The following is a 24,527-nucleotide window of genomic DNA, read 5'->3' on the forward strand; positions in this document are numbered from 1 at the left end:
TTAATGTACTTCATTTATCTGAAGGCTCTAAATTGGCTAAATGTTAAAGCGTTGTTTTTCTGTTCCATTCATCCGTTTCTCCATGTGTGGTGGGCTGAACTCTGTCTCTCCCTGGGAAATCACTCGGTTGTGTTTTTCCAGAGTCAGCGGGTAACTGCATTAGTGCTAAAGTGACACCTCAGGCCACTAAAACGGAGTCTGGATATGAGAACCCAAACATCGGGTGTCCAACTGAGAAGCCAGAGTGCTAAAGTTCTCACAGAAGACAGCCATAAAGAAAAGAATCATCATTAGACCTCAGAATTCCTTTGAAGGGAAAATTAGTCTGATTTCATTTCATTTTATGATCTTTTTTCCACATTCAGCACTTGAAAATGATCACAAGAAACAAATAATATAACTAAACATGAGGCTGCTTTTACCTGCTGGTATCAATTCTGTACAAAGACTTCTTATTTGTTTAAGGTCATATTCTAAGTAAAGTGTGTAAACCAGGTCAGACTTAAGGAATAAAAATGTGAAGAAATTAACTATAGCCATTTTCAAATAATCTGATAAAAGAATAAAATAAAATAAAGCCTTCAAATCCATGCTTACTATGCATTTAGTGCGGTGATTAATTAAAAATATTTTTATAATAAAATGAATGAAAAATATTTGGCACTCCTTACAGTTCCTAGTCTGTGTTTCCCTAAGGTGTAACTATGATAAAGCTAAAGATGCTAATTCCTCCTAGCATTGCTTTATGAGGACAGTGGTAGCTTATCAAAATGTCTTACACATTTTCTTTACTAACAAACAAGGAATTTGGTTTTGGTTACCAACAGTTCAAACAACCACAGTATGTAAAATTAATTAATTAATTAATTGAAAAAAAAATATTAAAAGGGACAATATAAATATAAGGATTATAGCAGCATGTAAAAGTTTCTGTTTTCTCTGTTCATCTTTTGTTTTGTTTTTTATAAATAAATAAGGTAGGTTTTAATAGTTAAAGCTCCAGAGTAATTAATTTCCATCAAAGTCTCAGACTCAGTATCAGACTTTGAGGTTTCCATTGTGTTCCTCATAGAGTCAGCTAGAGAGAATAAACTGTCTTTGTGTCATGTTGTTTTCGGGCTCCTTGGTGCCGAGCCGAAGGTAAACGTCTAAACCAGCCAGGATGTGTGGGGTCGGCAGAGATGTGAACTGCTCTATTTTTGTCCCTACACTCGTACAGGAGGGAAGGTCAGAGCCGATGATCCTCTCTGCTGATCTAATTGTTCATTGTTTAAAACTGTCCTGTGTTTTTAGATGAGCCAAACTTCACAGACATGGATGTGTGTAAAAAGGCTGAATGGCAGCGGTGTGGAGGATGGACAGCAGCTCCTGTGGGAGGTTATACTTCCTGAGTTGCTACAGGAAGTTTCCGTTGGGCCTTCATTCAAACACGGCCTCTGTGAAGACCTCCTCAGGTTTCTGAAGAGGATGGTGCTCAGGAACTGGAAGTGGTCCAATGATGACACTGTGTTTTTGAGGGTGGGGGTGTGTCTGTGTGTGTGTACCTGTCTAGCTGTCAGAGTGAGGACCATTTTTCCACTTTAACCATCAAATTGAGTACCAGTTGTTGCAAAGTCAGGACGTTTTGCCAGTCCTAACATGCTATTTTGCTAATGTTAGGTTTAGGGCTAAGGTGACAATTGGTTAGGGTTAGGGTGAGGTATGCATTGGTAATGGTTAGGTTTAGGGTTGGTTTTAGAGTTAGGGCATAGAAAGGGTTTTAACTGAAAATCAATGGAAGTCAACACATGGTCCTCACTACGATAGCAGAATGAGTATGTGTGTGTGTGTGTGTGTGGGGTGGGACTCTTCTCAGAAAGTGTAAAATATTTAGAAAAAGTTTCAGTTATATGTCATGATGTAACATTTTTTTGTTGTTGTTGTTTTTACATTGCCAAATACATGTACTGCAAATAAAAAACTCCTGATTAAATGATGGATTACTTAATATTTCAGCTACTGATTATCATAATAAAATTAAAGGAATTCATTTCATCTTTTAACACATCCTCAGTAAGGCTTCTCATAAGTGTGAATGACACTGCCAATAAAATAGCTTAGATAAAAGTTACTTAATCTAAAGAGAAAAGAAGAAATCAAGCTTTTTTAAATCAAGTTTTTTAAATTAGGACCAAACTATCACTGATGGTTCATAGAGAAGTTTAACTCTAATGTACAGGGCGGCTACAAAGCATTAGAAAACAGTTTAACAATACCACAGGATAAAATCAGATCTGTCAGACAGAAAAAAATTATATATATATATATATATAAAAAAAACTAAGATATTATGTTAAAAATGAAGAAGTGGGGAATCCCTCCAAACCCAGCGAAACACTCATAGAAAACAGTGTGGGCTTAGAAAACACATCAAAAGATAACAGTAGCTGAGTAATACAGTATTCTAAAAAAAAATCTTATAAACCCTTAACTTTCCTGTAAATTTCCCCTGTTTGCAAAAATGTTGATTAAACTGTATTAAAATTAACATCCAATGGTTGAGAAAGTCTCATGGTAAAGAGGCACTGTCAGCATGGTGTCAGCCTGATTAGGGTCTGCAGACGAGCACACCAGGTGAGAAGAAGGAGGCTGTTCCAGATAAGCTCCGTCAGAGCAGGAAGATTTGTCTAGACAAGCTGTAACCTCATTAGCATCCAAGGAGCAGAGATGAGCCACAGATCAGCTGATTCAATTCTTACATGTGTGGTAGATTGCATATTGAAAAAGCTTCCAAAGACCCTTCAATCTTATCATGATAAAGCTTTTGATAAAATCCAGTGATCACATCAAACAGGCTGGTAGTAGGAAATAGAAGTTAATCAACATTCAATATGTCCGATTAGGTGGATTCTGTTGAGAAAAACTATTAGCATTGTTAGACTTATATGGTTTTATAAGGTAATTAAAAAGACAATTATTATACCACAAAGTATAACACAGATGTGAAAATGTACGGAGCCTGGTGAAAAGATTTTTTGACACTATGTCAGGTTATAAAGTGGAAGGAATTACACTATGACTTTGTCTTCAGCTCCCTTGAATCAATACTTTATAAACCAACTTTCTCTGCATTTCATTTAAGTCTTTTGAGAACAATTCTTTCCAGTCTGGTTATTCTTTCAAAATGACTCTAGCCTGTTCAGACTGGATGGGCAGGTCAGGACTTTGACTAGGCCAGTCTAAAACATCATTATACTTTAATTTGACCTTTTAGGTCAGACTGTAGGTTTAGGGTTGATTTCCTGGACTGTCCACCACACTGCATTTTGAATATAGGCCAAAAACTATAATCCTATGAAGCTACCCCCCCCACAGCACTAGGAGGGAGTATTGGAACGGGTGTTTGCGATACGATACGTGTCACAATGCTTGGATCACAATATATTATGGCGATATTACAATATCACTATATATTGCAATATTTTCCTCAGCTATCAGAATTTAATGTATTGACATAAAAGCAAGTATATGAAATGATTTTAGTGAACGTTAAATACAATACATGCAAATCATTTTAAAAAATGCATATTAAGTAGAAAATTAAATTCTAATGGGTAAATTATCTTTTATTTGGCAGTAGAAAACAATGTAACATCTGAAAGAAATGTATCAAAGATTTAGGGCTGTAGATCAAAATTAGTTTCAATCCTTATATACAACTGTAAATAAAGCATCACAATTATATATTTTTTTCTTTTAATTGAAAAAAAGGTTGTATTTTGATTTTGCTTCACATTAATTTGTGCAGCTGTGTTCAGTAAGGAGTGTGAATAACTGTTTAAGATTCACAACCTGCAACCTTGATGGAGGTGCAGTAACAGCAAGGAGCTCACTGGTTCACTTGTTGAAAATATGTGCACTTGACTAATAGTTATAGGAGTAGGTTGATTGCAAGTTGTGACCTTTTTGGGTAAATTCTAATATGTTATGTTATTAAGTAATAATACTGGAACTGTAGGTCAAACTCATGCATACATAATTGTAATAAATTATGGAGAATAGATCTTCTTTAAGAATATTTTCAGGACTCATATGCGTCTACTGTTTTCCTTTGGGCCTATATCTAAAAATAAAACACCAGCTTTTTAAAAATCATCCAATCAAATTTTTACATACTAATAGGAAATCTAACTTCAAGTAGGAAAGTATTGCATTGCAAATACACTTCTTTAAATAAACTGTGATACCAGTTCACACACAAAGTTTAGACTGTGGGAGAGTGTTTATATCTGTCGATGAATCAAACCCACATAGCTTGTTTTAGGTTAGTATAGTTAAAGTAAAATCATCTTGAGCTTTCTCTTTACCTTGAAGACATCTGGAGTGGCATCAGTCATCTGGAATGCATTTGTTGTATCAACATGTTTTCTCTTTAGTAATGAAATGAAATGTTTTAAAGACGTCACCCACTTTTCCCCATTAAAACTCTCAGACTTTTTTCAGTATTGCAGATCTGCAAAGTGGGGATTTATGGAGTTTGTGGAGATGTGGCTGTGTGTTTCCAGGGGCAGCCACAGGTGTGAATGCCATGTGACTGAGGTCAAGAAGGGGAAACTGAGAGTGTTCAGCTGTCCGTTTAAATCATTGCGGTAGAGGAGTATGCTGGAGACCTACCAAGGAAATGTGTACCGTCAACGTAGCAAAGACCTCGCTTAGCAACAGAATCTTTAATGTGTGTCTGTGTGCGCACAGACCTTTTTAAGGAAATTCAGCTTTTCTTCCTGTGCACGGTTCACCGAACCCTGCTGCTTTAGGTGAACAGGTTTAATTCAAGCACACCAAAATGTTGACCACATCTGAAAACGTCTTTATTTCCTTTCAAGTGTACGGTATTGCTCCACTTCATAATAGTGCAAAATTCAACATAGTAAAGTTTCATAAATAGCAAACATATAAATAAACAAATATCACAACATCGACCACAAACTTAAAAAAGGGTTACAGTCACAATAAAATTGCAAAATCAAAACTAAGAAACTGAATAATAAATGTACATTTCATTCCACACGACAAAGGCTTTGAGTCTTATGTGAATTTGTGCAGCTTTTTAACTCACTTTACAGAATAAATCACATTTTTATAAGGGCATCAACGCTCCAATTCTACCTTTGCACACTAATGAATATGGAGAAATGAAAAATAATAAAACAGATCAACTAAATCCTTTAAAATAAGGAGAAAAGACAACTTCTTAGAAGTCTGGAATGGTATCACTGCACTACACATGAACTGAACTCAGCTATGACATCCGACTAGACCTAAAGGGTTTGAGGGGAATACTTCAGACAAAGCAGGTTTTCATTGTAACATTTATGCGATCGGAACGCACACCGTCGTTTCAGCTTCGTTTGAAAAAAGTAGAACCTAAAACATGAGCTAAACACAGTTTAAAAACAGATATGGATCAATTTCAAAGTGGAGAAAGTAAACGACAGCATCCACCTTTCAAGCCTGGCTATCCTGAGGAGTAAACAATGCACCTATACGCGTTTTGAAAAAGAATTTAGGTAAGAGACAATAAATACAATCAGATATACAGTGAGGTACAGGGTCATGTGGCAGTGAATAAACATTAAGAAATGCAAAACACAGCAAGCAGTCCACAATCCCAGACCCACACAGTCCTCTCTCAATCTCTCAATCTTCTTCCCCATTTCCGTCCATGACATGCACGTCACACGCCTAAATAAATAATAAAACACTCTGAAATAGTTGGATCTGTTTCTTTCTCTTTAAAACAGAATATATTAGATCTTATAAATACATATACTTCTGTATTATTTGTCATTTTATATAAATAAAGATCCAAACTCATTTACAGTTCTGAGGGCAAAGCCTGTTATTTGTATCCATGCTTTCTTGCAGTGCTTTTAAACATTGCTTGTTACTGCCACCTAGCGATGCACAGTGGCACCACATCTACATTTCTCTCTTTTTTTTTTTTTTTTTTTTTTTGGAAGGAGGAGAATCTGTGCTGAGAAGGAAACATGCATGGTACAACCACTAAAAGGCTACATTCCAAAAGTAAAATCGTTCGGCATCCGTCTTTTTTTTAATATATATATATATTATATATTATTGTGAAAAACTTCTGACGTTAAAAAAAAGAAAAGCTGTGCAGAAAACTACGACATCTAACCCAAAAGTAACAGCAAACTTTACAGAATCAGGGTGTTTTATGATATGTGTTTCAAACACTAATCATGATGGGCTGCACCCTTTTGCTTTTTATTTTATTTTTCAAGAAACAGGTTTTGAATGATTGTGATATACGGAGAGGGGCTCTGAGGCAATCCAGACCAGATACGGTGCAGTTCAGAGCTAATAGCAACGTGGCAAAAAGAGACATCTAGAAATAAGGGGAAAACTTTAGTATAAATATTTCATAATTGCATTGTTATATTATTTTCAAAAACTCCAATGTATTTAGACTCGTATTCTATCGTCATATTTTATCCTGTTTTACCAGGTGCTAATAATTCTGGAGTGTACTGTACCACATAAGGAGGCCTCAGTAGTCCTCCCTCCCTCTATGTGCTGCCTGCAGTCCTCCTCCTCCCCTGCTTCTCACACAGAACAGTTTCGTCTTTTCCCAGATCCAGTCTGGGCTGTAGCAGCGGTGGCCGAGGTCAACCAAACGGTGACCCCGTGTCAAAGGCTGGTGGAGGACACCGATAGGGTGGGGGAGGAAGGCGGCGGAAAGTTCAGGAGCTCCAGCACCGCTACGCCCACGCTGCTGCGGCGCGTGAACATGCAGGAGGCCGCAACCCACTTGTTGCTGCGCGGGTTGTACTTTTCGATGGAGTTGAGACTTGAGCTGCCATCGTTGCCTCCCACGGCGTATAACCACCCGTCCATAGCCACCAGGTCATGAGTGCTCCTAGGAGATAAGATGTATGATGACTTGTAGATCATTCACCTCCTGGTTTTTATAAATACTTTCATTACAGCCCATATTATTTAGTCACGACTTGCCAGGGTATTTATTTTCCTCTCACAGACTGCTTCACCTTTTATGCTTTATAAAAGCAACCTTAAATTAATTTTAAAAAATTTATTTAACAGAACGATGCAGAGTAGTGTATAACTATGAAGAGGAAAGAAAGGATTCCTGATTTTATTACATTTTCAGCAGATTAAACTAAAGATGCATATATATATGCATATATATATATATATATATATATATATATATATATATATATATATATATACATATATATATATATACGCATCTTTCTTTAGCTTAACCTGCAGAAAATGCAATAAAATAAGGAATCCTTTCTGACCCATTTCACTGCAGTATCCCTGAGTATAATCTAATGTGACCCACTGCCTTCAAAAGGTACACAATCATAATAGATCCTTCCAGTGTGCATTTTAACCTCAGTATAAATGCAGCCGTCCCTGGAGGCTTTGGGAGGTTTGATAGAGAGCATTTGGAAACAACAAGAACAAAAAGCATGAAAGGACAGAAACGCAGCAGGTCAGAGAGGTTTAACACAGAGATGCATCATAAAACCCTAATGTTATCTGAGCGCAACAGCAGCCTGGTACTACTCTGTCATTTGATATCAGTTGCAAAAAAAGAATAGAAAATTAATCAGTCAGATATAATTGAAATAGTTTGAGCCTGAATGGTTATTTATTTAGAAAAATGACTGGATTTGTTTCATTGCATCCATCTATGATTCAATGTTGATGCAATATCGGCCACAAAACCATGGATCACATTAAAACCCCAAGCTTCTTGAGAAAGTTTTCTTTGGGAAAGGGAAACCGTCTTTTTTTTTTTTTTTTTGGTTTTATCTGCTACACATCAGTCAACCATTAGCATGCACCCCACAAATCTATCCTTCATGGAAGAGTGGGAAAAAAGCACCACTACTGAAATAAAGTGGTTAGATGTAAAATTTGTAGCCACCTACAAGCCTGGATACAGCAAACATGTGGAAGAAGTGCTACTTCTGGCCAATATGCAACAGCTCATCAGAGATATAAGGAGGAGGAGAGAATGTTGGAAGAAAACCTCTTAAGAGTCTTTGGTGGAGGGTAACCTTCCAGCAGGGGAATGAGTCTAAACATGCAGTCAGTGCAGCTATGAAAAACCTAAGATCAGAACATGAACAATTTGTTTAATGGCTCTGAAAGAGCTAACCGATCTATTTGGCGATCTGAACCCAAGATGACCAGCCCTCCTTAAAGCAGTGTGAGGCTTAAAGTGTTTTGCAAAGAGGAACGATCAAACATCTCTCCATTTGCAAACCCAAAGCTTGGATTACAGCAATAGGCGTTCAACAGGTATTTGTCTTTCGACTGTTACATGAAACTCTTGGTAAAATGTTTTATTTTTTTACCTATTGTAAAATGTCTGAGTTTTCAGTGGGATTTTTGGATGACATAAAAGGAGACTGATGAGAACTAATTAAGCTCTCAAAGACAAACATGAATTATCTATAAGCTGTTATCAGGTTTTCCGTCTCTCTCTCCGATGTCCTCCTAAAGCATTGCTGTGTCTATAGATTTCCCTCCATCTGAGACAACATGTTGCTGTAAATGTGAGCACGCCGGCCTCTTCTGCAACTCTTCATCTTCAAAGTCATAAGAAAATTATGTATCTGAGAAGGAAATCATTTGATGTTTATCCCTTAAGAAGGCAGCAGACAAAATCTAAGGCCCTAATTTAAGAGAAATAGTCTTATCCAATATTTTCTTTACAAAGTTAAAATTAAAGGGAAGCCTTTTAATTTTTGTATAAACCTCCCTTAGATATATATCCATTTGCTTTAGGTCATCTGAACAAGCAGAAACACCACATTTTCCACCACAGGAACACCTCGGGGGTGCGTCCTCTTGTCATAATCTATAGGAGCTAAACTTGTTAAAGACTGAAGTGATCATGCAGATTCTTTTAAGTAAACTTTGTGAAAATTATTATCAGAAAAATTGCCTCTTCATTGTTAAAAACAAACATTTGATTCCTTTGTTGCTTGGTATTTTAGCTACAGGCCAACAGCAAAAATGTTTAAAAGTTACACTTGACATGGATTTAAATATCCATTTTTTCAAAACTTTTTTGGTGTTTGTCCTCGCGACTCAGACTAGGAAAAAAAACTACTTCCAGATTTTAATCTTTGTAAAATAATTTGAAGCAGAACTGACAACAATAACATGTAGAGGGTCTCAGTATTCGACCAAAAAGAGTAATTCAGAAAACAACCTGGAACAAACATTTTCCAAAATGGCGGAAATTATGCTGGACTTCAGGGGGCTGAGATGCATCGAATCAATTTCAATGTTCATAGCAGTGTAAAGAAGGGAGAAGATGTTTTCCCATGCATCCACATTTAGGCTGATCACTCAACTGTACAGCGAGTGTAAGAGAAGGTCGCCTCATTTACTTTTCTATTCCTAGAAAAGTGACGATAAAGTACTACTCTGTTTTAGTTCACTCCCAACTTGTTTCCTACTCAGTTCCAAATAAAGCTTTTTTTACTTATTTAATCCAAAAAAAACAACATCTACTAAAGAGATGGCTGTTTGGGGAGGTTCGATAAATTGTCCAAAGCTGTCACATAAACCAAAGACTGAAGGATTTATTGGACTAGATCGATTAAAAAGGTTTTGAGGGATAAAAAGCTGGGAGCTTTAAAATGCCAACGCATGTTCAGCTGGTTCTTGTTGTCAGTTGAAGCCCTACAAAGGCAGAAGAACTGGGTCATCTTGACGGTTCAGCTCGGTAGGGTGTGCCTCCTCGGGTTCAGTTTCCTAAAAGAATCCAATTTATTCATCATCTCCCTCACATTCTTTTTGGCCGAAAACAACTAAACTAAAAAAAAAGAAAAAAAAGAAAACACTTTGGAAATATCTAGATTTGTAATTTGATCTGTTATGATGGACAAATGTGGTTTTAAGCAGCCCTGCAGGTGATGGACTGCAAAGAACATTACCAATGTTAAAAGCAGAACCACCTATATAAACAAGGACGTATTTATTTGTGTTCCATCGATTAATCCATAGAAGATCCCAAATAACTATTTCTCTCTTTCTTACGGCAGTGTTTATTACATTAAACAACCAGAAACTGAACTAAATAATGATGAAGGTGGGACTTCTCGCTCATCGCCTGCGCTGTTTGTGCTGCTGCTGAAGGCTGACCTGCGTATGTTCATGGGGGCGACTCCTTCCCAGGTGTTCGTCTTCGGGTTGAACCGCTCCACTGAGTTCAGACAGCTGGTGCCGTCGTTGCCTCCCGCCACGTACAGCATGCCATCCAGCACGGCCACCCCAGCGCTGCTGCGGCGGCTCAGCATGTTAGCGATGGCCGTCCACGTGTTGCTCTGTGCGTCAGAGAGGTGATGTATTTAGTCTGGAAAGCTTGAGTGAAACTGAAGCTGCCAACATCTCTGAGGATACATTTCAGAGCAGTTTACCTGCGGGTCGTATTTCTCCACTGTAGCCAGATGTGAGGAGCTGTCGTAGCCTCCCACCGCATATAAGCTCCCGTCTGCAGGGAAAAATGGGGAGTAAACAGAGAACATAAATATTAGCAGAGAAGAACCAAGGCAGCAACTCCCCCTGTACGACTGCTGTTAAAATAAAACTTAATAATAATGAAAAAAGATCCTACCCAGAGTTGCTACTCGTACATATCTCCTTCTGGTACTCATGGCGGCGATTGATGTCCAGGTGCTGGTCAGAGGGTCGTAACGCTCTGCGCTGCAAGGGGAAAAAAGATCAACATTTATTAAAATTACTGCGTCAGACCAACAATAAATCCACTGAAGATAAACATCTGATTGCCTTTCCAAATATTCACACAGCCCGCAGCTGTCTTTTGCATGTTGGTTGATAGGATTTTAGTGATAAACGTTAGTTTTAAATCTGTAGCAGTCTGCAAAGTGTGGGACTTATTTTCATTCAATGCCTCACTGTCAATAACCAACAGAGCCACCAAACACGTCACTTCAGGTACATTTCTACCAGCTTCAGCAAACTTCTTCTGCTGCTTTGCAGAACAGCTCAAGCTCTGCTGTATTGGTTGGATGGCTTCACCATAGCCACCATGTTTTTGGGGGAGATAGACAAAGTTAGCAGCCAGCAGAGCTCTCATCCTGAGGCAGTGCATATCATTCCATGCTGTACTGAAGTCAGTGATTACCAGATTCAATCAGCATGTGAAATGTGCAACATGGTTGGGGTAAACACACTGGAAAAGATCTATAGCAAAATAAAATAAACTATAGACCACCATCACATCTGGGTCTATCAGATTCCATGCTGATGATCCCTGCATGCACCCCTCTCATGGTTGAGAACCTCAACCCAGCTGCACCATGACAGCTTAGGGCGATGCTGCGCTAACGGAGGAGTTCAACCACTTCTTTGCATGCTTTAAGGTCTAAAGACCCGAGGCTGCTGAAAGACACAAGAATCAGCCTTAGGTGTGGGAGCATGAGATGAGGTGCAAACTGAGAGCAATAGACGCCAGGAAGACATGCAGGACCAGATGATTTGACAGGGATGGTCTTCACTAAAATCTTCAATCAGCCACTTGCTGTGTCCGAATGTCTGTCCTAACCACTATATAGGGCACTCCATAGTGGCCATTTTAAATTAGTGTCTGAATGTCTAGTGTATGAAAAAGTAGCGGACTCAAAATTTTCCACAATGAACTTTGAAAAGTAGTGATCATCCATGGTCAGTAGCGTGCAGATATATCCCGAAATGCTTCGCGAGGAGAGCTCTTCTAGCAAAGCGTCACAGGATTTGTTGGTATAGTGGCCCGCTGTCGCTACCCGACAACGGTGACAAATAACAAGATGGAGCAGGCACCATGGGGAGCAAAAAAGTAGCCATCATCTGGCCAATTGGTCACCATAGTTCACCATAAAGTCCACTATATTGTCCCCACTCTATATAGTGATTGAGGGATTTAGGAGTTAGGGCGGACGTTCTGACAGAGCCACCGTCTCAGTCCTTCATCCCACCATGCCTGAAGTCATCCACTATTGTTCCACTGCCTCAAAGAACCATCATCATCAGTCTAAATTTCTACAGACCTGTTGCTCTCACACATGTGGCCATGAAGTGGTCAGTAACTGGTCTGATGCCACATCATCCTGCCCCCCATCCACATTTGACCCACTTCAGTTTGCTTACAGAGCAGTTCGACAGAATACAGAGTGCTCCTCACTGTCTCCCACCTGGAACAGCAGGGGTGCCATGTCAGGCTGCACTTTAGCTCTGCCTTCAACACCATACTCCAAGATTGACTGATAACAAAAACTTATGTATATTGGACTCCCTGTAACCACCTGCTACTGGGTCACAGACTTCCTCTGAGTTGGCCACATCTCTCCACAGCCCTCAGCATCACACCAGCTCCCCACAGGGCTGTGTGCAAAGTCCTCTGCTCTACATTCTATGCACCTATGACTGCATCAGCCGCCACCCAGAAAACGTTAACTTCATATTCACAGATGACCCAACCTTAGTGGGACTCATGTCAGGAGGTGACGAGATGTACAGGATGTCCAGAGGCTGGTCGGGTGAAGTGCAGGGAACAACTCGGTCCTCAACACATCCAAGACAGAGGAGGTGATTCAGAAAGAGAAATACTAATCTGCAGGCCATCTGCTTCAAGCTCCTGGGTGTGCAGGTAGATGCAGACCTCCAATGGAGACCCAACTGCGGTTTGAGATGGAGGCCCAACAGTGGCTGCACTTCCTGAGGATCCTCAAGGAGCTAGACTTGAAGAGGGAGGTGCCATCTGTCTTCTACCACTGCTCCATTGAGAGTGTGTTGACATACTGCATCTCTGTGTGGTTCCAGCTGCACCGTGCCACAAAGGAAGGCACCAAGGAGGGTTTCAACACTGCCCAGGGGACCAATGGCCACCTTCTATCCTCCCTACAGGACCTCTACAGTGCCCACTATCTCAAGAGAGAATGCAGCATTCTAGGAGGTTATATATGTTCTTTATGTGCTTTGATTACTAATGTTCGCCAACAAGCCTTTAGAGATCAGCTGGATTTTAACAGAGATTAAATTACAAATAGGAAAACAAGCTTTTTAATTAGGCCTCTTCTGAAGGCCTTTGGTTGCACCGGATTTTATGTCAAGGTATCAAAGGAAACTAATTCTGAAAATCCTTTTTCTGTCTTCTGGAGAGTTTTAGTTCCAATATGGACGAACTGAGAAATTCTCAAGAGATATATATATTTTTTGCAACGTGCTGTAGATTCAAAATACTAAGGAGCTGTATTCATCACTGTGTAGGTGTGTGCGTGTGTGTGCACCTGTTCAGACAGGAAGCTCCATCATAACCCCCAGCAGCGTACAGCAGGCCATGCAGGACAGCTACACCCAGGCAACTCCGCCTTGTTCCCATGGAAACCTCGGGCTGCCAGGAGTTGGTGATGGGATCGTAGGACTCCACCGTTGCGAGGTCTGAGGTTCCATCATACCTAATGGGTAAGAAAGTCCAGGTGATCAGTAAACATTGTGTACTGCACTGATTATATGTTGTAGGATCATTAGCAGAAGAAAATATCAGACAAGGCAGTAAAAAAAACTTAAATTCAATACAGATATTTCTGTTTTTATAAGAAACCAGAGTTTATGTGTAGATCTGTGAAACCCGGGAGGAGCAGCCATGTTCAGTCTGAGCCATAAAACAGCAGACAGTTGTTTTAGGGAGGATAAATAATGACCTCTGCTTTAGCAGTGCTGTAAAGATAAGTCCCCAGGTCTTATATGTCCTGGCACCACTCAGTGTTTGATTTAAAGGTCAACTTGGTGAGTTTTATCACTCACCCTCCGACGGCATAGAGTCTGTTCCCTATGGCCGCCACACCGACTCGTGCACGCCGTGTGGACATGGATGCCACCATGTGCCAGCGATCCGTCCTTGTGTCGTACGCCTCGCAGTCTCCGTGGATGGCGAAAAGGCTCCCCCCGCCTGCAAAAAAAAGATTTATTATACATGCATGAAGTAAGACAAACCAGAGATGCGTTTTTCCCCCTACATGTTCCCAAATGGGTGAATTCAGGGACACACTGACCGACGGCAAAGAGCACGGGGCTGGCACCCTCACAGCGCCGAGGGCGCGTCCGGCTGTTGCTCAAGACGCCCCTCTGCTCAGGCATCAGGTGGTACTTCAGAGCCTCGATCAGCAGATCTTTGCACTCTGAGTGGTGACGCACTAGCAGCTCCGTGTCAACGTTGCTCATCAGGAAGTCTCGTCTCAGCAGAGGCAGCCGCACACACTTCATCAGCTGTGGAAAAAGAACGATATAGAGGGGAAAAAAAATAAACACATGGGTTGGTGTTTATTGTTGTGGGATGGATAGCAGAAAACCCTTACTTACCCACGGCACATGCTGCCTCCGTCCATCTATGTCATGTTTCACCCAGCTCAACACAGCGCGGTACACCTCCTCCTCAGACGGCACGTTTAGATTATCACTGGAGATCAGGTCAAGGACCTGGAAAAACATGACAGGGAGGTAAAATTTAGACAAACACAGCTCCTTTACTAATCTGAAATAACATTCAGATAAATTACATAAAAACCCTCCTCCTGCTGGGGGAGTATAGCTACACCACTGTCTGCTCTCAAGTCTTTTGCATCATCAAACAGGATTATCTGCTTTCCATCATAAATCAGCAACCCTGTGCTTTCCAAACAAAAAAAAATCCCCACAGCATGATACCGCCACCACCTATAGTGGACAAATAGCTGATCCTTCAATAGATTCAGCGCTTTGGATCCTCCAGAGTTATACATCAATTCAAACTGAATATCTTGCAGTTTGAGGTTTTCTTGTGATTAAATATAAACAAGCTAAAGAAACCCTCCTTATCTTTGCTCCATTATTTTAAAGAACGACTCCAGATTTGATGCAGTTATTTGATCACACATAAAATCTTCTGTATTTATGTTATGGTCTCTGAGCCTTTGCTGCGATTTATTTAAAGCTGTGATTCTTCAAGCACATAAAACGGCGGTCCGAGTGGCTGGCTGGCACCGTTCCCAGGTCAACGCTAAGCTAACAGGGTCTGAAGGGAACAGAGCAGCCAGCTGCTGCCGTGGCCACCGTCCTTACTGGCCGCCACTGAGGAACACAGCCTCCTCTAATCCACCAACATAAAACGTCTTCAAAATGGCATCCATGTGATCCTGGATCAGCGAGCCATCAGCCACGCTGACTAATCACTGTCACACCTTCTTGATTTCTCCCCCACAGAACATGAAAAGAAATATGGGCATATTTCACAGCACTGTGAGCTCACAGTCTTTCAGTAGAGAGAAATAAATCCAGACATGCAACAGTTTGGAAAAGCTGTGGAAAGAAGAATGGACCTGGAGAAAACAGTAGACCTTTAATCTGCTTTAACGTTGCCTTTTTAAGTCTAAGGCCTTTGGAGGCAGAAACATTGTCAGGCTTTGGCTCCACTGCTGCACGAGCGGCGAAGCTAATGGGAGCAGCTGTGTGCTTTAAAGCCACCTTCATCTCCCCTTTGATCACAAAGACCAGAAAAATTAACCTTCTTTATTTGAAGTTATTCCTGCAGGGCTTTTAGTGCTTTAGATATGATGGAAAAAAACACCCTGCAGTAGAACTGTGGAATAAAATGAATTAAGTCCAATCAAGGAGAATTTATCATCAGCAGCTTTTAACAAATTAATCCTGACAGGAAATCCACTTCACTCCCAGAAAGCATTTCTTTTTATTTCACTCAAACAAATTGTTTCCCAATACTAAAAAAGAAAACGAAGATGTGCTTCTTCTGATGAAAGAGACCCCTGGTTATAAATCATCATATCAATTTAACCAAAGCGTGCCTTTTATGACTAAATATAGCAGCAGCAGCTGAATCAAAAACACAAAGACCGACTACAGCAGGTCACATTTATTACAACCGAGCTCAGATTTGATTTATGACATCACAGTTGGGTCATTACAGCCCACGCTACGTTTATACAGCTGCAGCATGGATGAATAAAAGACCTTTAAAGTATGAACAATTATTAACAGGCAAGAAGATCTTCCAGAATAAAACGGTTGCAATAAATGCGTGGTAAATGTTCCTTATTTACACAGACATATCTGAAAGGGAACATTTAGAGGTTGACCTGCAGAAAAACATATCAGCCTCAGCTATCTGGCACAATACTGGACTAACTGCATAAGCTGAAATCAAGGAATAACTCCATAATGAAAACCTGACCTAAATGATCAAAATAAATAGATTAAAAAAATTATCACTGAAACCTGAACACAACAATGAACACGATGAAAGGACTCCGGACTCTTTGTCTTTCCTTATTTAACCAGTAATCTGTGAGTAGAGGAGCAGCAACTTAACACACAAATCTATAAAACATAAATGGAAAATACTTTATTAATGCAAAAGGGAAATTAAATGTTGAAATACAAACATTTATTATTTTATCCAATAGAAAATGGCTTTAGATGATCCGCTGTTTCGCAGCTTTCCAGGGTGACCTGCTAATCTGAGAAACAAACTAGCGGCAAAAACCGACGACTTGTATAATCTGCAGACGCTTCTCAGGCCTTACTAATACAAATAATAAACCGATGGCTAAATCCCTTAATATCGGTCTAATCTGGTGACAATACTGGAGCCAGACTAGTAACTCTTACTGATATGTAGGAGGCGTACACATAGTTGTTTGCTCTATAAACAGTAGAGCAGCTGTGAAAATGTCACTGGCTTTGCCTAATTACCACTTCCAGGAGCAGCACTGCTGCAGCCGAGCCCAAACAGCAATAAGTGGCGGTTCAGCTGAGTGGATGCAGCAGATGGACTGGACACCAGGCAATGGAATGGAAAGGATCCAGCTAATGCTCAGAGAACAGAGAGGGTGTAAAGAATGCCACGTCTAAGACACACCGCTATCCCCCACCTGTACTTTACCTCCACTGTGACAGGAAAGATGGCTAGAGCTAAGAAAAAATGGCAACCCTGGAAGAAAACCTGTTGGAGGCCGCAAAAGCCTTGAGATTTGGGTGGCGGTTCACAGAGCAGCGGCAAAATTAGATTCCTGTGTGAGAATAGCCTAGTCAAAGTCCAGCCCTTAAACCAATCAGGAATATCCAGGAAAACCTGAAAGGTGATGCTAACAAATGCTCTCCATGAAAGTCAGGGTAGGAGGAGAACAAATGCTGCCTTTTCTTCCACCTCACAGTTTTCCTCCTTGATTTGTTTATTTAAAGATTCTAATAAAACAAATTCAAGTTTGTGTTTTTAAATGTAATAAAACGCATAATTCAAGAACATACAAAGGCAATATTTTTGCTAAGCATTGTAACATTACACATTGTAGGAGCTTTACTCCCTACAATAAGAATACATTATTAAAATTCATGAGCATGAGTCAGCAGAGCAAACACAGCAGCCTACCTGCTTCAGCGGCAGCAGCATGAACTCCTCTGTTTTGGACACTTCCACAAAGTGCTGCAGCACGTACTTGTGCGCCGACTTGAGCAGGTCGCTGCAGGAGTGCGTGTCTGCAAAGCCTCGGATGCCCAGGCAGTTGGAGGGATCCAGCTGACTGAGGAGGAACTTGCAGCATGCGTCCCTCACCCCGTTGAGCTGCAGCAGGCTGGCGGCTGGGAGCAAGGTCTATCCACAAGGTGATATACGGTTCAAGAACAGTCCTTTTTATATTCATGGTTAATTGACTCAAACTGAAAACTTCGACCCCACCTGGACGTTACCTTCCCCGACCACAATCTCTGCTGTGTAGGCGTACTGGACGAGCTGCTCCAAAGCTTGGGAGTCGATGTCGTGCAGGGTCACATGAGTCTGCCGGCTCTCAGACATCTCATCTAAACGCCCAAACAGAACCAAATGAGCCACAGAGCAACCAGCAAGCCGTTACTCTGCCTGATCCAGATCAACTCCCTCCTCAGTCATGTTGGCATCTGCTAAGGTACACAACCCTGCAGCTGAACGTCAGCACAGATAAGTTTCTTCCCTTCTACGTGATGAAATATTTGGACCTAGTGATATTTTTCCAACATTCTTAAAAATTAACAGAAGAATGCAAAGGGAAAAAAAACTGTTCTCAATATGATTAATGGGGTGAAACAAACGGATTTTTTAAGGCTTCGTTTTTAACGGCCTCTTTAAATCAGATGTTTACCAGCTCGGTTTGCAAAATAATAGGAAGTCAGAGTCTCCACAGCAAGAACTCTGACCACCTGCACCTCAGACAGCACCAGCAAGGAGGAAATGATAAGCTGTAAAGGATGTTGGGGCTTTACGTCTACAACTAAAGGAAATACTTGAGGTTTGCTGTCAGCGTTTAATGCGTCTCAACCCTCTTGATGTACATTTCAGAGGATTAAAGCAAACCGTGCCTTACATACATGTATGCCTCTTGACCTTTCTCTAATTTTTTCACGCTACCATCCTAGAGTTTAATCAATTATTGGGGTATAGCATCACATTAGTGTATAAGTGTGATGTGGAATTGAATTTAAGCTTTTTCAGACAATTAAAAATCTGAATACTGTAGCTTGTTTAGCGCTCAGCTTAGCTCATTTGACTGTACTGTTGTAATTCTAGGGCTTTAAAACCAAACATAGAAGCTAATCAAATTGCTGCACCATAAAACCACCATTTAGTCCAATCACAGCTGTGAGTATAGCATGGTATGTTTACCCAGATTTTGCAAATCTAGAAACTACAGGTGATTTAATCTACTTTTTTTTTTAAGTTCCATCAATAAAAAGACAAATTACATAAATTTCCTTTAAAAGAATACTTTCACACATCCTTTGGTGGGTGACCTTATTTAAAAAACAATTTAAGCTGTAAAACTTTCTAGTAAAATAATCACGTTTCTGGACGATGAAAATCAAACAGGCTGAATGTTTGCAGGTAGTGGTGTCACACGGTATATTAGTTTATTTGTACACATCTAAGAAGAAAAATAACTAGAAACTGACATTTTTAACAATTTTTCAAGCCAGGGAAGCCAAAGCTTGACCAACAAGCCATCCCTTTGGATTTAGGTCTAGAAAACAACATTTAAGGTGCAAATTGTTTTGGAGCTCCAATGAGGGACTGAACAGTCATTGAGAGCTTAGCATGTTGATTTATAACCTCAATCTGGTTTAAACTTTTCTCCCTAATCTGTCTGTTGCTCTCTTTTTCTCCCTTATATTTGTTCACTAATGTTCCCTAAAACCTCAGAGGCCTTTGCAGAACAACTAGATTAAATCTGGGATTATATTTCTCACATGGGGACTATTTTCTTGTCAAGCATCTCTTGGATGAATTTCAGTGATGACTATCACAGAAAAAGGGACTAAATAAAAATGCACTTTTTAATTGGTGAAAACAAACCCAAAGGTTCTGGATAATTTTGCCGTACAGTGGAGTATGAAGCAGATCATCAACTCACTGGTAAACATGGCGTGGAAATACGGGCTGCAGGACGCCAGCACCACTTTGTGCGCCTTGATTTCTTTGTTGGAAACATGAAGCACGATGTCACACAGCAGGCCACGCTGTCGCATCCTGTTCATGGAGACGAAGGAGTCGTGATAGTGCCGCTTCGAGTTGTGCGAGATGCTGTGCCCATCGCGGTTGAGCAGCTGCATGCCCCCCTCCATCATGATGCCTGGCGCTGCCGTGGTGGCTTTGTGTTTGGGCGGCACGCTGGGCAACTGAAACGGTAAGAAAACAAAGCCCCCCTTCTCTTATTAAAACCTTCTTCCATTGCTTCAGACTAGGCAGGTACTTGGACAGGTGTCCTGATCCATCATCGTTAATACAGTCACAGCAGTAGGAGCCGTCCTGTCAGATATGACACAAGTCCCCGCAAACACAACACGAGCAACAAAGTGCTGCTGGATGCAAAGTGCTGACATGAATTTATCCCAGTCCAGTTTAATTACATTTTAATTTGACAGCAAAGATTTTTATTCTTTAAGTCAGATTAATGTGGTCAGGCCCTTTATTTGATGTTCTTTTTTCATTTACAATTTCAGATTTCCTTGCAAGGCTGCTTAACATATTACTGAAATATCAGAGTGGTCACCATTGCTTTGCTATCATCAGTGAGGTGCAATATTAATAAATATTTTTCATTTACCATATCCATTAATTGCGTTAACAATTAATCTGAACTAATCTGATCAATTTTAAAACTATTTTTTTGATGAATAAATGGGGATAATTTTATAAATCCTATTGCATTCAAAAATTGCAATCTCCATCCATGCAGCTTTAATGCATTTCTACTTAACCCATGAACAGCGATCGGACCAGAGCCATCCTTTTATTCACCATGCTGTAAATACTAAGGACCTTCCACTAATTATAAGGAAAAAAAATAAACACTGGGATATTTACTTAATACCCCGACTTATAAGGTACGCCCTATCGCATATCTGTCTGCCATCTGTCAGTTGAATATTTACTAACAGGGAGTTTAGTAAAATTCTTCCTTTATCAAAAATTCACATGCTTCATTTTTAAGTCATCTAATTTATCTAGAATCTCTTTAAAAGGCAAAGAAAGCTTTGCAAGAAGTTTTGACCCTAGATTCTTTTATTGTTGTTGTTATGCATATAGACCTGACAACTGTTTTCAACAGAGTGGCTCTAAACAGTTGGGCTCCAATTTCAAGAATGATGTCTGTGTGTCTTTCTCTATCCTTAAACAATGAAAGCAACAATTCTCAATTAGTTGGCGTGCTGAAATTGAAACTTGCCTGCAATCATTTTCTTGCTTTCAATCAGGATGCAACAAACAAATATTTAACTGATGTTTGGTTCCAGAGGTATTTTTGAAAGTACTGCAGTGGATCTGTGAAACCCAGAGCGTTGCCTCAAAACACATTAAAAATAAAGCTGGAATATTTAAAAGGGAGTGACTCCAATTTCATCCCTCTCTTTTCTGGGTCACTGTTAGTTTAAGAATAGAGAAATAAACTTTATTATCATTACACTGTCACAAGCACAAAGTAGCTAAATGCATTTTGCATCTATCCAGAAGTGCTATACAGGATTTAAATATTTATTTATAAGTGCACAGAGGCTATGCATTCACTATAAATGGTATATATTTGCAGACAGTAATTGTAAGAAGCTATAAAGTTTTATGATCAACTTTAAAGTTTTATTGTTGACATACAAACTCCCAAACTGCTACGATATGTTATAAAAGACCCCAAAACCAACTATTTAAATCACATGGAAAACATGATTTTAATTCACTGGCTTTTAAATGTGTTTGATTAAATGTTTGCATCTTTATTGCCTCATTTGATCACATCTTTACCAACTATGAGATTTTTTTATTTGATTGCATTGGCTTTTCATTTATTCTAAGCTTTTGTTTTCTATTTCTTGAGTACAGCACTATTGTTTTGATACATTTTTGTCAAAATAAAGATTTATTTACAAGCAACACACTAAGACAATCTCCTCCTGAAGGACTATTGACCAGTTTGAAGTTCAAGTTTCTCATATCAGGTTAATACAACTAGGAAAAAAGGCTGTTAAATAAATAGAGATGCTATTTATTAAGCTCCTTTAACTGCATATGCTCTGGTGTCCCTCTGACATCTCAAATGTCATCACAGCTGCCTGGCGACCAGCTCAGGAGCACATTATTTCCAAAACACAATAGACCACAAAAACACCAACTGTATCCCTGAGTCAGGAAGCAATCCCCTGTCAGGCTCAGAGGAATACTGCTGCACATTGAAACATGCATATGTGCAATACTGAGCCCTGGATCACAACTAAACTAAAACAGAAATCACATGTTTTTTTTTTTGTCTCTGGTTGACACTGACAAAAACCACACGATTTGCAGCAGAATAGTTTTTCTTAGGTAATCATAGGAAACACAATCTATTTTAAATGACAGCACCCATCAGCTGCAGTTTCTTTACCGGTGTTGCGGGTATCCTTGGACACGGTGTCCTCTGATGGGAGAGAATCAACAACAGTCGCAGTCAGACTGCCTTAGCATCGCTACCATCGTCTGTCTCTTCTTTCCATATTCTGACCACAGCAGTATAGGAAATATGAAGAAAGCCTCTGTTTTGTGCTGTACTCGCTGACGTCAATGCAAAAACAAAAAAGAGCAGCACGAATCGGATCGTTAAGGTGGAGCCACAGCAGCCCAGAGTGCGGCTGGTGAAACTGCACAGACAGCTGCGATGTAAATAGGCAGGAATAAACAGGGGATAAAATAAAGCAGTAGAGCATAAGAAGCTGATGAACTAACACTGTGATTTTTAATCACGGGAAGATAACATCATACCGTCTTAAAAGCCACCTTTTGTTTGGGCTGAGTACGGAAGTGCGTTCGATATAGACTCGCAGGGCTTTCGCGAAGGGTGGAGCTTACCTTAACCGTACTATTGTTAGCGGTTGTCCGTGTCGGTTATCCCGGAGAGTCAAAATCAAACAAATGCAAACCAACTCAACCATTTAAATAGACATGTTTCTGCTGTAAAACGCAATTTAAAAATCAACGCTACACAGATATTCAACATTCCTACGTATGTTTTAAATGACAAGCCACCAAGCATGTAAAGAAACCCCTATTGTTTCCGTGTGTGCTAGCTCGCAAAGCTAGCGTCGCTTTAGTTTGTAGAATGGATAAAGCAGACGGTACTCACCCGCTGCCGCCTCCGGTGTCGATGAGACAGCGCTGTCTTTTGTCGGTTTGTAAGCTTGCCCAGGTTTGTGGTTATGTAAAACAACTGATAAATACAAAAAAAGAAAGAAGCGAAACTAATCTTCCCACCCTCGGATTATTCAATTTAAACCTCACGTGCCGCACCAAAACAGTGCAGTCCCCTGAGTGCGTAGCTTTGGCTGCTAAATATAAAGGTTGGCGTCAACGCTTCGATGGGTTTTTGTATTCCAAAGTAAATCATCACTTTAAAAAGGAAGGTTTTTTATTTCAGTCGCTGTAAGGACCAGTGTTTCATTAAATGGGTAAATTTGTATTAATTTAAATAACAAGTAACGCTGGTCGCACATTAGAAACACAAAATCAAATCTGTGGGTGCGCACGATTTCCGAGCCAGCAAGGCGGGCGGAACGCAGAATAGGCGCTATTAGAGCTTAACTCCAGCACTGGTTATGATCCTGAAATTCCCACTGGACCTCCAATAGATCCAATGGCGTAACAACACAACAATAGGCCCGTAAGCAACATTATCTGGGCCGGCCGGCCCCATATGAAGTACAACACCCCATTCGCCCCCATTAGGAAGCTTTTTCTGTTCTTCCAGCAGCTCTTCTTTCCTTTTTCTTCTTCTTCTTTTTTTTTTTAATGGCGGTTGGCAAACAACTTATAGGTGCATTACCGCCACCTTCCAGAATGGAGTATGGATCAGACAAACTATTATATTCTCCCTAAAATAGCCGTTCTTCTTAGAAAATTAAAAATACTCCCAAACACTACATCCCCAGATGACCTTTGAAACAATTCCCTTATATCTAGTTTACTTTTATTCCTGTCTAACTCTCTACACAACATCTCTCTTTCCTGAGTATATTTATTGCATTCTAAAAAAAATATGTTGGATAATTTCTAATTTCCCACAAATACAACACCCTGTATTATGCTTATTCATTATTTTAAGAGACTTTCCAACTGCAATTATTAGCAATAGATTGAGAAACTAAAGTCAGATCAATAGCCGATTCCTTACCTCTTACCAAGTCTACCCGAGTACCTACCCCGTTATTTAAAACTACCAATTCTTTTTCTTCAATGTTCTCTTCTAAAATTCCTCCATTATAATCATCTTGATCTCCCCATAAAGTGCTATGTGCATTGAAGTCCCCACACCAAACTATTTTCCCTCACCAGTGTTCTAATATTGTTTCAAATTTTATCTTTTCTATTTTAAAGATTCTATTAAGGATTGTAATAATTTACAATTTTAAGATTCCCTTCATTTGTCCAAATTTCTACTGCAATAAATTCTAAATCTGATATTATTTAGAGCTGAATGAATTTAACTTTTCCTTTTATAAATATGGCACATCCTCCTCCATTCCCACTTGTTCTATCTTTACGTAATATTGAGTAACCATGAATACTAAACTGCAATGATGGCTTGAGCCATGTTTCCTGAATGCATATTATATCTGTTTTTTTTATTTAAATTTTTAATGAAGCCTTTAAATTCCTGACCATTTGCTAATAAACTGCGAGTGTCCCATTGTAATATTAGAGTTATGTAATGATTTGAGAGGCCTCATTTTCCAGAGATCCTTCCCCATGCCTGAGCTCATCATGAATTTTTTCCCAAGATAAGTTTTTGATACTAAAAAACTTTGTAGCTGCCTTAACTATAATTTTTATTTTTTCAGTTTTAGTTTTTGCTTGCTCTGAACAGTTTATGATGTATGCAAGAAAAGGAATCAACTTTTCTAATGTAACATTACACTGATTATTGTCTGTCATC

General features: G+C 39.7%; 1 protein-coding gene across 2 annotated transcripts; it reads right to left on the reverse strand.

Annotated features, from left to right (window-relative positions):
- Window positions 1-4,830: 4,830 nt before the first annotated feature.
- klhl17 (kelch-like family member 17) lies at window positions 4,831-23,296 on the reverse strand. Of its 2 annotated transcripts, none has more exons than XM_038305929.1 (12): window positions 22,722-23,296; window positions 19,485-19,749; window positions 17,780-17,901; window positions 17,474-17,695; window positions 14,413-14,529; window positions 14,106-14,319; window positions 13,858-14,002; window positions 13,341-13,508; window positions 10,670-10,758; window positions 10,473-10,546; window positions 10,198-10,379; window positions 4,831-6,919 (listed from the first exon to the last, which is right to left on the reverse strand). In XM_038305929.1, the coding sequence occupies exons 2-12, from the start codon at window positions 19,696-19,698 to the stop codon at window positions 6,691-6,693; spliced, it is 1,776 nt and encodes a 591-aa protein (XP_038161857.1). In that variant the 5' UTR covers window positions 19,699-19,749; window positions 22,722-23,296; the 3' UTR covers window positions 4,831-6,690. The 2 variants fall into 2 exon arrangements, with proteins under 2 accessions (XP_038161857.1, XP_038161856.1); XM_038305928.1 differs by lacking the exon at window positions 22,722-23,296 and adding an exon at window positions 21,987-22,397.
- Between the last annotated feature and the right edge of the window lie 1,231 nt (window positions 23,297-24,527).

This window comes from Cyprinodon tularosa, unplaced genomic scaffold, assembly GCF_016077235.1.
Source record: "Cyprinodon tularosa strain WSP-4 unplaced genomic scaffold, ASM1607723v1 ctg57, whole genome shotgun sequence".
In the NCBI taxonomy this organism is placed as follows: domain Eukaryota; kingdom Metazoa; phylum Chordata; class Actinopteri; order Cyprinodontiformes; family Cyprinodontidae; genus Cyprinodon; species Cyprinodon tularosa.